General features: G+C 40.9%; 1 protein-coding gene across 1 annotated transcript in view; it reads right to left on the reverse strand.

Annotated features, from left to right (window-relative positions):
• Positions 1-86: 86 nt before the first annotated feature.
• Positions 87-17,341, reverse strand: part of LOC140997476 (protein phosphatase 1 regulatory subunit 1A-like) — a 30,641-nt gene continuing 13,386 nt past the window's right edge. The window contains exons 3-7 of the mRNA XM_073467394.1: positions 7,485-7,522; positions 7,266-7,329; positions 4,212-4,394; positions 981-1,112; positions 87-346 (exon numbers count right to left, since the gene is read on the reverse strand). Coding sequence (XP_073323495.1) covers positions 267-346; positions 981-1,112; positions 4,212-4,394; positions 7,266-7,329; positions 7,485-7,522 — 497 coding nt within the window. The 3' untranslated portion in view covers positions 87-266. The remainder of the gene's footprint in view (positions 347-980; positions 1,113-4,211; positions 4,395-7,265; positions 7,330-7,484; positions 7,523-17,341) is intronic.

Genomic DNA, 17,341 nt, shown 5'->3' on the forward strand with positions numbered 1-17,341 from the left:
TTCATACATACAGATAGCTAGTTTTAATCTAGTGTAGGGGAAGCTATAGAAAACAAATATATTATAATTAAATAATTGTCCCTTTACACAGGATTTTTTTATAGAAACCTTTGTTCTTGTTCTTGTTCTTGTGTTGGTAACTAAGGCCTGACTGTCGACAAACATCGATGCCCTGATGTATCTAAAAATCTGCAGACACAATCTTCTGTCATTGTGTTGGGCTGGCTGAGCAGACTGAGCAGCGTTGCGTTGTACAGACGACCAATCTACTTCTCTTTCTCCAGGCTGCTTTTCTTTGTCTTCTCCTCTGCGGGCTGACTCGCACTGGATGCTGATGCTTTTGTGTCTGCAAAATATAGACAGAGACATAAAAGACTAAGGAGACGCTGACTCTTGGGATTTTAATGGAGTGTTCAGTAACACTTCTTGTTAACCCTCATAGATCACAGTGAAACATTTGAATGGCCTTCCCTTTGACTTTGCCGCCGCTAAATTTAGGTTCTCTTTCGGTGTAAACGAAGACATCATGATTCATAATGAAGTTTTACAGATTTTTCCTGTGTTTTATGTTTGGCTTTAAATAAAATGTCAGCAGTAATTTGGTGCAAAAAATACATTTTTTCAATGAATACGTCCGTATAGATCAATGGTAGAGAGAAAAGGAGGAAATATATAAAGGAATTTATAATAAAAAAATTAAATCTTCAGACAGAACTCTCCGCTCAACCCCATCGGCCGTCCAAACACATTTTCCCCCGTCATATGTCGCTGCCTCCCAGGGTACTTCTGCTCTCTGAAGTGTGGATCAAAGCCACTTCACAGATGTTTGTTGACAAGCCACGATTACACGCCACCGAGCCAAGCCTGTTGAACTATTTAACATTTCTAAATAAACCCGGCCCAGTTAACGGATGATGAAGAGTCCCCTGAGGCGAAATGATTCCTGTGTAATCTAGGACTCTCTTTGGACTCGCATGTACCTGCTTGTGCATTGTTTTGTTGCGATGATGCAGGATCTGCTACGTTGGCAAGGCTGGGACAGTCCTCTTTCTCCTTGGAGAGGGGGCACTCGAGTCCACCGGCAGCTTCTAATAGACTTTCCCTGGAGAACTCTGCAGGGGGCGGAAAGACAAGTAGAGGACGACATGAGGGTGGAGAAAAGAGAAGGGAGATATGTAACGAACCAGACAGTGGTGGTGGAGAGAGCGTTAGCACTTTACCTGAGTTTAAAGTGCTAACAGTACTTAAAACACAGTAGTAAAAATACTCCATTACAAGTACAAGTCCTGCAATTATTTAAAGTTCTCAATGCATAAAAATGGCCACTCCTCAAGTTTAAAAAAATTCCCGTCCCAACTGTATTCCACTTCCCTCCCCCGGGAAGTGGCCTTGGGAAGTGGCTTTGGCGTCTGGGCTGGGGGTCGCTGCCGGCCGGAGCCATGAGCCACCTTGGCCCTGCGCCTTTCCAAGCCGACCTGGAGCCAGTCGTGGCGGTGGAAATGCGGCAGGCGTGGGCCAGCCAAAATCAGTGGTGGCACACCCACACCGAGCGGCCGTCCTTTATGTCAAACAAAGGAGACAAGCCAGAAAAAAACAGATTTTCCTGTCTACCTGATTTTCCTGTCTACACATAAACACTGAAAGTGGCGTTCCTGGCAAGAGTTTTCCGAAAGCTCCATTTTCATTGACCTGAAACGCCACTTACGTGTGCATGGAAGGCCCAAACTCCACTCCAACCTTACTGGACACACGGTCACTCTGGAAAAGGAAGGTTAACTGGTGATCCATGTCTATTACAGACTAAATGATTGAAATTTTATCCCGTGTTGTTGGTATTTGCAACTCTGAGGAAAACGGAAACAAATTGGAAATGCTAGGGCTGTCTGTCGTCACTTGATTAAAATGTAATGAGTTAAATTCCAGCACTGACAGACAGATAATGAAAAGATGACACTTTCCATCAATCAGCAGTATGTAAAATGTTGTGGTACTAAATTCACAGTGACTACAGAGTACAGACCACCTCGTCTCATCAGTCAATGTCAGCTGACGTTTGCAGTTGCATGTTATTTAGCCCTGCTGAGTGAATTCAAAAGGCTGTGAAGCCACAATCTTGATGGCTGGTGTTAATGGGCATTGACTTGTATAGATTTGCTTCCTCTTTACTTCTTTCATCTGGACAGAGAACTTAATTCGCAGCTCCTCCACAACAACACAAAAACCTGCTCATCCAAGTATGTTTTTCGATCTTTTATACCTCAAACAACACAAGTCCCAGTGGATTAAAACATATTTTCAGTAGATAACAACAAGCAGCTCTGTCCGCACACGATGCATTAGCGCTGGGCAATTACTGAATGTGTGTGCAGTATGTGCTGTACCCGAGCATCTACTCACCTGCCATTAAAGTGAATTATCTGGCCTGAGCTGAAAAGCTGACCTCTGTTTTTTGTAATCAGATGTGAAGTGTTTGGCAAAGGAGGGAGACAGTTTCTGCCGCGGTGGTGCTTTGGGCCATGTGAGCGTTTTCATTACAGGAATTGTTCACTGTCTTTCTGAGAAGGAAATAAGAAAGTCGATTCTACCATTACCTCTGTGAAGATACAGCCAGCAGCCGGCTAGCTTAGCTTAGCACAACGAGAATTGTCATTAGGTTTAAGCAAATGAGGACATGTGTTAATCGTGAGCTTTTTAGGAGCTGGCAGGTGGATTTCTATCTTTGCACCAGTCTTCACGCTAAGATATATTCAGTATTTGTCAGAGCACACACACACACATGAGCTGGTATCTCATCTTTCCCATCTATCCTTGGCATGAAAGCAAATATGAGTATTCCCAAAATGTAAATCCACTCCTTTAAGTATTCCTCTTCATTTCCCCTTCGCCCCCACATCCCTTTGTTTCACTTCTTTTAATTCTCCTCCTTCTTCATAACCCCATCGTGCATTTGCATACATCCCTTCCAGCCATTTTCCATGCTTTCTACCTCATCCTGTGCTTTACTTTTCTCCCCCTTTTGTCCGTACATGCTTCCCTCATGTTAATAGGCTGTGTTTAGCTTCACCCCTGCCTTATTCCACACTGTCTTCTCCTTCTCTCAATGGCACCACAACATTTATTGCTCACAGCAGTGACCTTATCTGTCACATGTCCTTCCTTCACTCTGACATCTTCACACCCCCTTGTGTTCATCCCTTTATTATTCTTAACACCTTGTTTTGACACATTTTGGTCTATTTGATACACTCATTCATGTTCCTTATGCCTATTATTAGCTTACACTGACTGAAATGCAGATGTACATTTTGCTGACAATCTGTCTGCACTTTTATAAGGTGCAACCAGCAGCTCCATAGGTCACTATCGGTTGGTTGGTCTACAAAAATTTCCCCACCATTTGGTGGCCACACGTTTTGGCTCGAGAGGCTGAAATCTGTGTGCCTGAATCTGTGTGTGTAACACCAAACATGGAAAAGACCCGCCAATGTGTCAATGTCCCACGTGGCCCCACCTATCCGTGAAAACAATACGGTCTCTTCTGTGGTCAAGTTACCGATAACAAACATGATATGTTCGGTTACATTCTCAAAATACAAGCACCAAGAATACTTAGTTAGGTTTAGGAAAAGATCGTTAGTTTTGTTTACAATAACTACTTCCTCACAGCAGTCGCCACTGGTCTCACACAGGAAACTCGAACCCTTGGCGTCCTATAAATAAACCACTCAACCATTACTGGCCTCCTCCCAGTGCGGACTTTCTAGCTCTTTGAATTGTGTTCAGTCGTTGGTTCCATCATTATCGCCTCCTGCTTGTACTGCACCATCATACATGCGTGTAATTTCACGGCTAAGCACATGCTATCTTCTAGTGGATCGGCAGGTCTATTGCATGCTTTGGCAGGAGACTGGACTAGTGTGATGTCCAAATCTAGAAAGACAAACACACACACAAACACACCCTTTTGCCACGTCCCTTTTCATGACTCATTAACCGTTTGTCACACACTCTTGTGGGAGGCTTTATTGACCTCAATTCCTTTTTCATTGCGTTATCTCCTTCTGTTGGTACATCAGTTCATCGGTCCACAAAGCTGTGACCACCTGTAGCAACCTCAAATTTATATCCAGGTTTTTTGTTGCTGAATAGGCAGCTGCAATGCTGCAAAGAATCTTAATAAAAATCCTCTTTTCAACAGTCTCCAGACATACCCTCCATTTGGCAGCGCAGTTTCTCAAAGGCCTCTGCAGTGGCCTCATCATCGTGTGGGAGCTCCTCCCCGGTGGGAACAGAGTCGGGGCTGGGGCGGTCCGACAGGCAGCTCTCAGAGGAGCACTCATCCCCGCCTCCCTGCTGCTGCCTGTACAAGTGGTGCTCTACCATGAACTGCAGCTCTGGGAGGTGAAAGAGAAGCAGGGGAGAGGAGATGAAAAAGGAAGGGTTAGAGGAAATGTTGGTTAAGAGGAAGGAGAGGGAAGATGAAAAGGGAAAGGAGTGGATTGGAACAAATTGTGAAAAGTAAAAAGCAGAGAATCATCGGGGAAATGTTGGGAGAAAGAGGACAAGCAAGAGAGGAAAGTGGTGTGAGATGAAGAGAACCAATGGCAGGAAGGTACACAGGAAAGAGAGTCAGTGTAGGTGGAGATACAACAAGAAATCCAGCACTTCAAAAGAAAATTGTAGGTTATGCATTTTTAATAAACTAGGATGATTTAATTAACACCCAGCTGTGTGTGGTGTGAGGGGGCAGGTAAAGGTCCATCACTGTTGGGAGATGATGTTTGTTAATCGCCTTCATCAACCTCCTTCATCCCTGGTTTTATTACTCTTAATCTCCTTGTAGAGGGAAACTAAAGCACACTGATTATCACCGGGGCTTCTTCTAAGAAGTGACTCATCACACTCAGAGCTGTTCAGCTGTAAAACTAATTGAAGAAAAAACATCCCGGAGCACCAAGTTTCATTTATCTTCTCGTTTATGTTCCTTCGCTCTGGTTTCTTTATTGGAACATATTCTCTGTTTTCTCTGCATAAAAGCATTTACATTCTGTGTTCGCCTTTAATCCAATACCAACAGTTAGAATAAGATTTGCGTCGCATTGCAGAGACAAACACAGCCTATGCAAACAGCCGGTGCTGGAGCGCTTCTCGGCATATGCATTTTTCTTTCTTTAAGTGGATCAGGATCCCGCCTGCGTGCCCTGATCTCACATAGACCCACTTTTTTAGCACAAAAAATGGAAATCAGGGGAAATTCTGGTCAGAAAACAGGGGATAATGAGTCCTTTCTGAGGCAAGTGCAGCGCTGATTGGCTCTGAGGTTGAAATAGGACACTCAAGACAGAACAAACTTCTGTCATTAGCTCGGATACTTTATCAAGAAAGTTGAAGTTACCTGACATCTGATATCCTCGACTATATTGGGGACACTCTTAACTTTGCCGCTGAAATTAATATTTATATTCAGCAGTCTGAGTCAGGCAAATCAAGTGGGTATTTTCCAAAGTTGGAGTTATACGAAACCTCACTTTGATGTGAAAATGATCTTATCTCTAATCAAAGTCCAGACTTGATGTAAGTGATTTCCTGCTGGTTATGTAGGGGAGTTGCAGATGGGGACACATATGCATCCAAGCCTGTGGGGAACTTTGTATGAGCTTTATGAATGATGTGCAGCAGTGACACACTCAAAATCTGTTCGACTTTGTTTGTTAACCCACTATTTAGTCCATCAAATTGTAAGTTTGGCCTGGCTTCATTCCCCTCTACCTTCACTGTGACCTCTGCTTCCAAAAAGTTAGATTTTCTCTTTATGGTCAATGACTGTTCCTGACTAAACCCTCATTTGTGCTGCATTATGCAAGGGGAAATCACACGACAGGTGCCATCAATTTAATTTGATTTGAGATTTATAGATTACAGGTGCCTTACAAATGGGATTCTTAGAACCTGCTGAAGCGAGGTGTTCAGAGTTTATCAAAAAGAGATGCAAACGCAAGATACACAGAGGCATGGGAAGGTAAAAGAACAAAAAGCGAGCTTTAATGATGAGCTGATTTCCAGTCCAAAATTCAAAAATCCAAACAACAAAAGGCAGGCGAAGGAAAGTCTAAGAAAAAAAAAAATCAAGAAAAATACAAAACAGACAAACCAGAAACAACAGAGAAAAAGCAGGAACACAGAGGACACAGATACACCACCAAAGAGTGAGGCGAAAACACGACGGCCCAAATACACATGAATAACAAATGGAACACAGTGTGCACAGAAAAGGGACGGAGAAAGCAGACAGACATGATGTGGAGAGTAAAACATGACACACAAGGATATAATATACAAAATAAAACAGGAAACAACTAACCAACCATGACGCAAGGTTTTGTAAAAAATCTAAGAACATTCTTATGAATGAGGCCCCTAGACAGATAGTAACATTAACTGTAAAACGACTGTTTACAGTGAGTAAAAATGGTCCTATCCTTAAATCCTTTATTTTTGTTGGATATATTGTCATTTGACTTTTGATAATCACATTGTTTTAGATTAAGCCTGCAATTTTCAGTTTATTTATTGTAGGTACCTTTTTCAAATCCGCTGTACTTAGCCGCACAGGATTTTGAAAATGCCTCTGCCAAGTTTTCTTTTTTTATCCTGCAGCAATGTTGTTTTGGAGCTTTTGATTGTTGGAAAAAGCTTTCCTGGGCTGCAAACTGGAGCCATAATTTCTCTGCAATATCCTTGTTCTCCCTCCAGCTATGAGCACTGGTGCCCTACTGCGCCTTCAAATTTGACTGATCTGAATCGTGACACCACCACCTTTTGCCAACTCATTTTCGGATTTCATCTTTCTTCATACCTCTGTCATGTGAGGCATAAGAGACTCAATTTAGACTCATAAGAGGGCTCTTGTATGAGAGGATACCAGGTAAATGTGTAGGTGTGCTGAGAGAAGCTCTCTATATAAAATATTATTTGCGACTCACTGAAAGTGGAGTTTTTAATGCGAGCATGTGTCCATGTCAATTTATCTGATTATCATAATGGATAATTACATTTCAGTTGGTTAAATAGCCGAACAAATTGGAGATGTAGGCGGTGATGACCGCATGTTGTACATACTGTCTGTCTCATAGCAGAAAATGCAGAAAGCAGAAAAACTTGAGTTGATGACTTTTACTGTTGTCATAGTGACCACCATGTGGGCTCTCACATAAAATGCCAACATCACACAGCTGTTGATGACAAGAAAAGATTTCTGGCGCTACCTTTCATTGTAGGTGTTCCTTTTTGCCCTTTTCGCCGTTGTCGAGGGGAGTTCAACAAGGCTGCCTGAAAAAACATCAACATCGCATATCAGCCGGAGCAGAGAGCACTGACATGGAGGAGATTGTCTTCATACATTTAAAAGAGAAAAACAGGAATCTCATAATTTTCTTTCTGTGATGTTATTCCAGTAAAATTTGACTTTGTTTGAATAAGATTACCTTGTACAACTGGTTCGGGAGACGATCTTCATCTATTTCTGCGAGAAAGAAAACAAACAAGTTAAGTGTAAGTTTAAATATAACTGATAAAACACATGAAATTCACTGGTCCACCACACTGTGCAGTTTTGATTCTGTTCACAGCTGATGTGTTCGGTTAGTCAGCGTACTGTAGCTGGAGTGCTGCTGTGTTTCCACCGTGCAGAGCGGAGCGGATAGAAGGTGACCTCCAGCCAGATGGTTATCCGACACATAACAAGCCGCTGCATGTAGTGTTTTTATCAAGCATTGTGGGTGGATTTATTTTAGTTTTTACTCTCCACTCTCAAACCAGACTCTGGATGAGTTTTTGGCTAACAGAGGTGACGCTAATCCACTCTCTCCATCCTCCTAATAGACCCCTGCATATACAGCCAACCGCTGATGATAGATTTAACAGTAAAACACTCTTTATCCAAAACCCTTGGGGGTGTACAAGGTGCAGAATAATGAAGTGTAGTCTGGAGCTGGGTTAATTTACAGTTGCAATGTTGTACACCTTGCTAAAACTGTGTAATCAAACACAACAGCCCTGCAATAAATCCTCCGTACATAAAAGTTATAATGTGGTTTATGTTTAACGAGTCCAGTTGCCACAATGAATTGTTGGAATTTCTGCATAACATTGTTATGTGTCATATGTTCAGTCTTGACATTTCAACATAACATGTCATATCACGGCAGCACTGCAGCACTATTGCCTCATAGCAGGAAGGTCCTGGGTTCGAGACCCGGCTGGGGCAGGGCCTTTCTGTGCAGAGTTTACATGTTCTCCCTGTGTCTGCGTGGGTTCTCATTGCTTACTCCCACAGTCCAAAGACATGCAAGTTAGGTAAATTGGTCATTTAAATTGCAGATAGGTATGAAAATGAGTGTGTTCTTTGCCTCTGTATGTCAGCCCTGTGTCCTGTATACTTAGACAAGTCGCCAGTGTACTTGTCCTAATGTCAGCTGGGATCGGCTCCAGCCACCAGTGACCTTGTAAAGGATAAGTGGTTACGGATAATGGATGGATGGATGGATGTCATATCACGTTCAGATTACATGTTTATGTCCTGATTTTCATATCAGGAGGTGGAGTGGATGATGTTGGAGTTAAGCCAAAAGGCTGCCAAGCCATTGACCGTAGGTCAAGAATGAGTTTGATTATTTGTTAGCTTGAAACCACTGTCTTATGCTTCAAGTCCTGTGGGTCTGTTCTGAAAATCTGCCTTTAGTTTTTGTGCACCGAACACACACATTCTCACACTGGCACATTTAGTACCCCAGGATACTTCAAGGCAATGATCTCAAAAGACTTGGCCTCATTGTGAAATTGTTTTCACTGAGTATTGTTATTTTAAAATGTTTTAACTCTGTATTTTAACATGATTGCAAATGAGGGAAACCTCAGGGATTTTTGAGGCTTAAATTAAGGTTTGAAAATTTAATTTAATTTTAAGGAGACCTCAAGACAAAATCCAGCCATTTTTCTGGCAAAGACCTTGAGACATCTCTAGCTGTGTTTGTGGTGACCAAAACATGTATTTTAAGCCAAAACAAGTGTTTTTTGTGCCTACAAATAACCAGAAAGTAAGCACAGCATGGTCACAACATAAAACTGAAGATTTTAACCTAAAGCAACATAGACTGAGTGTATACTACATTAAAACCAGCTACAATGTGTGCTGTGTACTTAGGAGAACAAGGAAACTCCAACATGATACTACTCTCACATGAAGCTCATGTGACTCCCACTGGATAAAAAAAGCAACAACATCAATTGTTGTCAATAAGTGAAACACGACTCTGCGGTCACTACATGAAAGGACTTAAATAGAAAAGAAACAATCAGTTGACTGGAGTACAGTAAAACCATTAACTGTGATCAATAGTGAGGGCGTTGAACCCGCGTTTCCCGCATTCACCCGTACTTTTTCTAGGACACCACCTTGTTGCTTGGCAACCTAAGCATCCCTAGGCACTAGGAAGGCACTGTGTGTTTGTGTTCGTGTGTTCGTGAGTGTGTGTGCCAGTGAGCATGTGCATATGTTATTCCTACTTAAAAGTATGCAGTAGGCTGTTCAAAATGCCAGTGATGTGCTTGTTTCTTTATTCATCACACTCTCTCTCGTTCTCTCTGCACCAAACAGGAACTCAGCAGTGTGTAAAAACCTGGCACACAAACCATTACATTTCATTTCAAGGGGATTCATCTTTACGCTGTGTGCATTTACAGCGCTGCTTGAAACTGAATCTTATTTTTAGCATCTCCAGGGAATTTCTGAAGGTTCATACAACCATTATGGATTAGTTTCAAATCAAACCCAGGAAATGGGCCAGTCATATCCTTCAAGTCACAGACACAAAACTTAGTATTCATAAACTGGTGTCTGACAGACAGTGAGCTATATCAGTCTGATATTAAAAAAAAACATTTCTGCAGCAATAAAACAGTTGTCAATATGTCTGCAAAAAGGGACAGCAAAAATATGAAACATTTAGGATGAGGATTTAATAAAACAATAAATGCATTTCGGTTAAAAGGGGGAACCTAGACACTCATTTGATATCCTGTCACGTTATATACATAACAAATTACTTCTCACTCTTGTGTGTGTGTGACGACATGTCTTTCTATACTGGTTGAATGAGACACACCTCTTTGTATTTGATTTTAGTGGAACTTTTTTTCATTAATATTTTAAAGAAAAATCTGAAGTTTTCATGAACTTATCCGATTTGTTTGTCAATAGCTTCCAGGTCATTTGACCCATTGACTCCAAATCAATGCAGAAATGTCATCCTATACTGGTTGAATGAGACACACCTCTTTATATTCGATTTTAATAGTCATCCGGGAAAAGGAAGGTTAACTAAAACCATTTCTATTGCAGACTAAATGATTGAATAAGCTCACGTTTTGTCCTGTGATGTTATTCGTGACCCGTTTGTGAAAACAGAACTATTCAGTTCTCTTTGCAACAACAATAATACCACTTGGAAACGTGAGGGGAACAAAGTTGTCTCTTGCCACTTAAAAATAAAGATAAAGAACCATTTTAGGTAGAAATTAAAACAATATTATAACTGGTAGTTTTAACTGCAGAATTATTACTTCTTAAACTGAGAATTTGCCCTGTTTTATGTGGATGTCCAATCAGCATTGATTGTTAATGACAACTGTAGCAACAGTTCCTCAGTGCGTGCTATATCGACTGTGAAAGCTGACTCCTTACGCTGCGGAGTCATGCTGGCAGAGCCGACATGTACCATAATGCACTGCATGCAAAACAATTACACCACTGGTGTTGGAAGAAGATGAGATCTTTGCAGCAAGAGAACTCAGCTTTCTCAGTCCATAAAGCACATACTGAGGATTATTTTTGCTTCAACTGACTACATTAACCCTCAACACTGATTAGACATCCACATAAAACATGGCAAATTTTCCCTGTAAGCAGCTCTAACAATTTAACACCTGCAGCGATGTCAGAAGACACTGTAATTAAAAGAAGATGAAGGTGGTTTTAGAGTGGCTGTAACATTCTGCCATTTCAAAGATGATAATTAGACGTACATTAGATGTATGTTCAGCACAGATGGGATTAAATTGGAGCTGTAATTCAAAAGGTGTCTTGGTTTTTTATTTTATGTTGCACAGAATCGATGTACTGAAGGTTTTATTATTGTGAGAAGTCGTGATGGTAAAAATAGTAGTAGTAGTAGTAGTAGACGTGGTTGAAATATCAATCTGGCAAAGAAAAATAAAATATGGCTTTCACCTTGCTGATATTCAGATTGTTTTCTCGGTGCATTGAGCCCATCTGTGCTGCAGAATGAGAGAAAGGGGCAATAAAGAAACAAGCCGTTCCAGCAGTGATGAGTCTATCACTGCAACTCCCTGCTGACTGACACAAAGCCAGATGAGAAAAGAGAAGACTGTTCTTACTCCACTTTATCAGCCAAGCCGCTCTCATTTAGCTGCCTACTGTACCTCACGTCGATTTATAGTTTTCTGTGCTAGACGTGGTGAAGAAAAATGAGCAAATCAAGAAAACTGTAGCGAGCTTAAATGAAAAAGAAATAGAAGTCTGCATGCGGCCTGTCATGCATTTAAACGGGTGGTTTTATGTTTGTTCTTTTTGCAGTTGTTTACTGTTGCTACACAAAGGGGAAGGAAAGTGGGGGAGGAAAAGAGATGCCTGCCTCCCTTTCTGTACAAATAATAACACGTGGCTCCTTTATTTTAATTTCAAAGGAAACGTTGTTCTTCCTCCTGACCACCCACTTATTTCAGTTTAAGCAAACCAGCCACTAACTCTACTCAAACTGATATTATCTACTCAACGAGAGCAAAGAGAAAGAAATGCTAATGATGTTGCTATCTGTTTCTTTGCTGCTGTCGCTTGAAGACAGTAGAAAAGCAGCATTTAGGTGCAACAGCTCACACATTAAGATTAGCTCACAGATTAATACGAGCCCATGGACATGAAAGACTATCTCAGATGTATCTGTCCTGCACTGTGACCATGCAGAACTGCAATGCTCAATCCGCAAGGTGTTTATGGAAACAGATGGGTCTTTGTATTAATGAATCTGCAGAGGGATTCACAAATGTATTTCCTGATTCATATATACATGACTTTCTCCACAGAAATATCTCGCTCACAAATCTAACTGTGATACACACTAAATAAAACTCCGATAAGAATAGTGTTGACCAAAAAAGTAAAAGACACAGGTGAAATTTGCTTGTTTGTTTACAAAAAAGCTAAAACCTTTCCTAAGGATCAGGATATATTTGATGCGTACAGAGTGTTAGAATTAAGGAAGGATCTGTAAGTTGAGGAAAGGGAAGGTGAAGACAGTTATGCCAGCAGTTGGTAAAATCATCATGGCAACACCACCAAAACTGCAGCGTTGTAAAAAGAACCCAAATGTCCGGCCCATTCTTACTGCCAACGCTTCACATACTGTAGCCTATCAGTGGCCCAAGTGTGAAGCTGTAGATACACCTGTAGCATCAGTTCTTGAAGTGCCCCTCTAGTGGAGTACAAAGAGCAAGAAAGTCCAATAGTCCAAGAGTCAAGAGTACTCCGTTTATAATTCCTGTTACGTAAGTAAGTGAACATATATAAATGACATAACTGATGTTATGTACATTAGGCGAGTGGTGTAACATACATTATGTTACGTGGGTGGTGTCAGGTGCGTGAGTTACATCACTTATCTAACTTACACAAGTTATTTTAACCCAAAGTATGATCTTGCCCTAGCCCTATCCACATTTTTTTTTTTTGCCTAACAAGGAGTTTTTGTGCCAAAAGTAAAATGTGTCATACAATTTCAGCATTTTAAATTTTCTTTTTTCCCTGTTTGCACGGTTTCTGCGAAGCTAAGCTAACTTGTTGCTGTGCTGTGTCTATATTCTTATATCATACAGACATGACAGCGTCATCATATGTAAATCTAGGCAAGACAAAATATGAGCACATTTTCTAAATTGTTGAACCATTTCTTTTCATGAAATGAACAAAACACCAAAACGCGGACACTTTTATCAGAAAAGAACAGCTCCAGTTCTTTTCAGCCTCAGAAACAAAATGGGAAGTATCACAGTACTGAGCGATATGGCATGCTGTGGTACTCTTGTTGCATGTCATCTCTTTCTCTCCTTTCATTTGCTGTCAGTTTTACTTTATTCTATCTAGTAAAAAAGTTCCCCAAAAAATCAGATGACTACAGGCTGCACAATATCGAGATAAAAAAAAAAAACATTCTTTGGAAAAACAATCGTCATTGTAACTTCTGAATCTACTGATCTGCTTATTTTTATAGCAAGAAATATGTGTGTTTAATATTCATTGTCTTGTCACAAGTCTTTTGATTGGCAGATAACACTCCACCGCTGACCCACGGACCTGCTGCTGCTTGTAGAGATGAAGGATCTCACTTAAAGGGCACTATAACGTGATTGCTTTATGTGGTCATGTAGTTTTTCTCCCCCTCAAAAGCCTTAAAACGATACATTGCTGTTGAAATTTTGTAACAGCTAACAAATGCTAGCAGCTTATCAGGAAACACAAAATAAAGTTAATGGAGACAAATCTCCAAGTTTTATGTACTACAATAAATTTTACTGTTCTATTTTTGATAAGCTTTATTCTACCTCACTCAAGTTCCCTCTTTGTCTCTCTCCAGGAATCAGTAGATAAAGACATAAATCTCCTCTACAGGGAAGAATCAAACCAAGCACACTCTTATACCAATTTCTGCTTCCTCACTATTTAGCCCACGGCCTGAACCTCGGTCGTCTGTACATCTGTGGCTGCTCCTCTGATGTGCTGTTGGGGTTCACAGTGCACAGGGCAGAGAAATCTGCAGAGCATTAAATAATGCAGGGCTCTGTCTGTCTGATGTGGGGCACACCATTACTGCACCAGCACCGCTCCCCTCCCTCATCATCATATCTATTCCTTCCCATCCCCCTCCTTCTCTGTGGCACACACACACACACACACACACACACACACACACACACACACACACACACACACACACACACACACACACACACACACACACACACACACACACACACACAGTAACTGTCTGTGTCTGATTCGATGTCTGTCTTCGCCTCTGCTGTCAAACCCTCTTTTTTTTCTGTCTCGAGTCTCTCCATGACATGTCTTTCTCATAATTTCTCATTTTGAGGACACACACAGTGAGATGCTCTCCAGTGAGTTTAAATACAAATCCATCAATATTAAACACGTCGCACAGTTCTTGACTAATATGCTTCTTTTGCCAAACACTGTCACCGCCCTGATGATGGAAAATAGATTAGATTAGATCGGATAAGAATTAATTCTGAGGGGAAAGTGGTCTCAGGATCTTGTCTAGACATTTTATTAGGTTAAACTCCAGCAACACTAATATAGAGAACAACTTTATTATTAGACCAACGCGTTTCGATAACCCTGATGAAGGCCACAAATTGAAAGACGGTCAATAAAGTTGTTCTCCATACTACAAGTGTTGCTGGAGTTTTTCTCCATGCACCTAGAAGTGGGTGAAGTTGTACTAGAAACCTCTACTCTACTGCTTTAAGCCACTTAATTAAACGAGACTAAGAGTCTAAGGCATGATACAGGCTTTGTGAGGGCATATTAGGCACAGCAGTGCTTTGAGCTAAATATCACAATGACAATGCTAGTGTTATGATTAAATGGGAACAGACAACCCCTGGATCTGGATCTGCAGTCAGCTTTCATTTTCCCAGGAGGTTTCATGTGTGCTGGCAGTCAAATTAGTGAAATTGAAAGTGAAGTTTATAAAGAAACAATCTGGTGTCATTATTCCAAAGCCATCACATGCAGTCAACATGTCTTGGTCCTGAGTTTATTCGCATGTGTCATATTTTACTCTCCACTTCCTGTCTTTGTCTGTTTTCCCACCCTTTATTCCTGCTCATCTCTGTTACATTACTTAATCACTTCCTGTGTATTTAAGCCTGTGTTTTCCCCTCACTTCTTCTTGGTTCGTCTGTTTTCATCCCGTGTTTCTGCGTTCCTGTGTTTGTCTGTTCCCTGTTCCTGCCATGTTTTAACTGTGTTTGCTGCCTATGTTATACGGATTTGCGATTTGTTTTTGGTCTCTACTTTGGTTTCATTGCTTATGAATTACTCCTATTTTGTTGCCAGACTTATTGGCTGCCTTTTGTTTTGGATTTTGCATTTTAAAGCTTTATCTGCATTAAAGTTAGCTCTTTGTTCTATTACCTGCCTGCCTCTGAGTGTCTTGCACAAAAAACTATAAAGATAATACACACCACTTTAGTTTAGCATGTTAGCATTCGTTTGCTTAATAGCTGTAAACTGTAAGTACAACTGTGGCCGTGATTACTTTTGCAGGAACTAAAGTATTGGAAAAAAAAGTCAGGGGATCCTCAAAGTTATTATGAGTCCTCCTAAGGGGAACATGAATGTCGGAAACAAATTTCATGGCAATCCATCGAATAGTTGATGAGATATCTCTTTCAGAACCGCACATGTCAACCAATTGGTTGCACCAGAGGTAAAGTCAATGACCAAAGTCATTAGGATTCACCATCTGGGAACCACAAATGTCTGGACTAAAATGTGTGCCAATCCATCCAATTGTAGTTGAGATATTTCAGTCTGGACCAAAGTGGTGGAACAACAGATGGACTAAGTGATATTGGCATTGATGAAGCCTGGAATGGCTAAAAATGTTGTCTGTGAACATAATCCAGGAAATTAGATTTACAATCACAATTTAATTGGGAAAAATCAGCATTATACAAACAGAACCCCAAATAATAAAAGGCCAATCATAACTGGTGCAGCTAAAAGGCAACACAGTTAAAACCAATCTTAAACCTGCAGTAAAGTATTGTACATTTGAGAAAAGTTCTGTAACTCATTTAAGAACCAACTCCTGATGTTTTCTAAAAAATAATCCAGGCACACTTTTATCCAAAGGCATCTGCAACCTTCTCCTCTTTGTTCTTCTGTGGATCATTAACTGAAAATCAAACCTCTCAAATCTGAGTTCAGTTCAAAGGATTTTCTTTTCATGTTTGGAACTTAATTTATGGAGGCAGAACCACAAACCCAATAAGTTTAAATTCATGTAAAATGAATTTGAATGTAAAAGAATAGGGAATGTCTAATATATTATGCTATGGCAGAAGTTTTAATATAATCATTTGTGCTTCATCTCAGTTTCTTCTGGTCGCTTTTCCCACATTCACATTCCTTCACTTTTTTCTCGTCTTGTCTCTGAAGTACTGTGCGGGAGGATTGTTGAGGGTTTCTCGCTGCACTTTCATTCAGAGATCAATCTTGACTCAGACACTCTGCATGCTCAGCGTCCAATTACTGAATCAAACACAGACACATGCACATGAAATCACGCGCACACATTCAGCAAACAGATCACAGGCATTGATTTTGGTCAGACCCACTTAGAAAGACAGTTGTTCTGAAGATAAAAAAAAAAAAAAACACTAAAAACTTCAACTCTCGGTGATCAAATGCTGTGATTTAAACAAAACAACAACATCAGTCTCTGCTGGTATCCTCAATGACGCATCACCTCTAATTTATGTATTCATTCAAAGGCAGAGACCACCCTCTGTTTTCTCACCTTGAGAAAATTACTCTCGTCGCCCCACACTCCCAGCTGATCTTCTTTTAATTCTGTACCGGGTCACATTACACACTCACACACCGGAGCACAGCGGAGGCAGAGAGGGAAACAGGGAGCCAGTGGATGAGTCATCGAACTAGATAACTCTCTCGAGGGGCTCCGTTATGTTTGATCATTACGGTCCCATGAGAGGACACACACACGGCTGTTTATGCAGCTCTCTGCTGCAGCAGGAAGATTCATTTGGTGCATAATAGAGTTGAGCTGCTGCTGTACATGACAGCCATCAGCATAAGAAATACAAATACTCTGGAATATCGTGAAGCATATTGTGGCTCTGGTGCCTCGTTAGTGCGTGGGCCTGTGTACCTGCATTAATCACATTGTTGGGGTTCATCACCCACATGGGGACAAAAACACCACAAGGTTAACATTTGTTTTAGTGTTTAGACTTGAACTGCAGTTTGATAGGAACAATTCTCAGCAGAAATAGTCTAACTGAGTGAAATGACCTGGAAGTATCTAAGTGGCAGCTGTGATATCAGCTTGTCAGTTTCTTTAAATGTGAAGGAAAGGTGCGTCAGTGCTTCCTTTCTTATCTCCTTTAGCAGAAGACACACTGGAACATCTTTTACAAGAGAAAAGTATACAATCCCATC

This window comes from Pagrus major, chromosome 6 (assembly GCF_040436345.1).
Source record: "Pagrus major chromosome 6, Pma_NU_1.0".
NCBI lineage: Eukaryota > Metazoa > Chordata > Actinopteri > Spariformes > Sparidae > Pagrus > Pagrus major.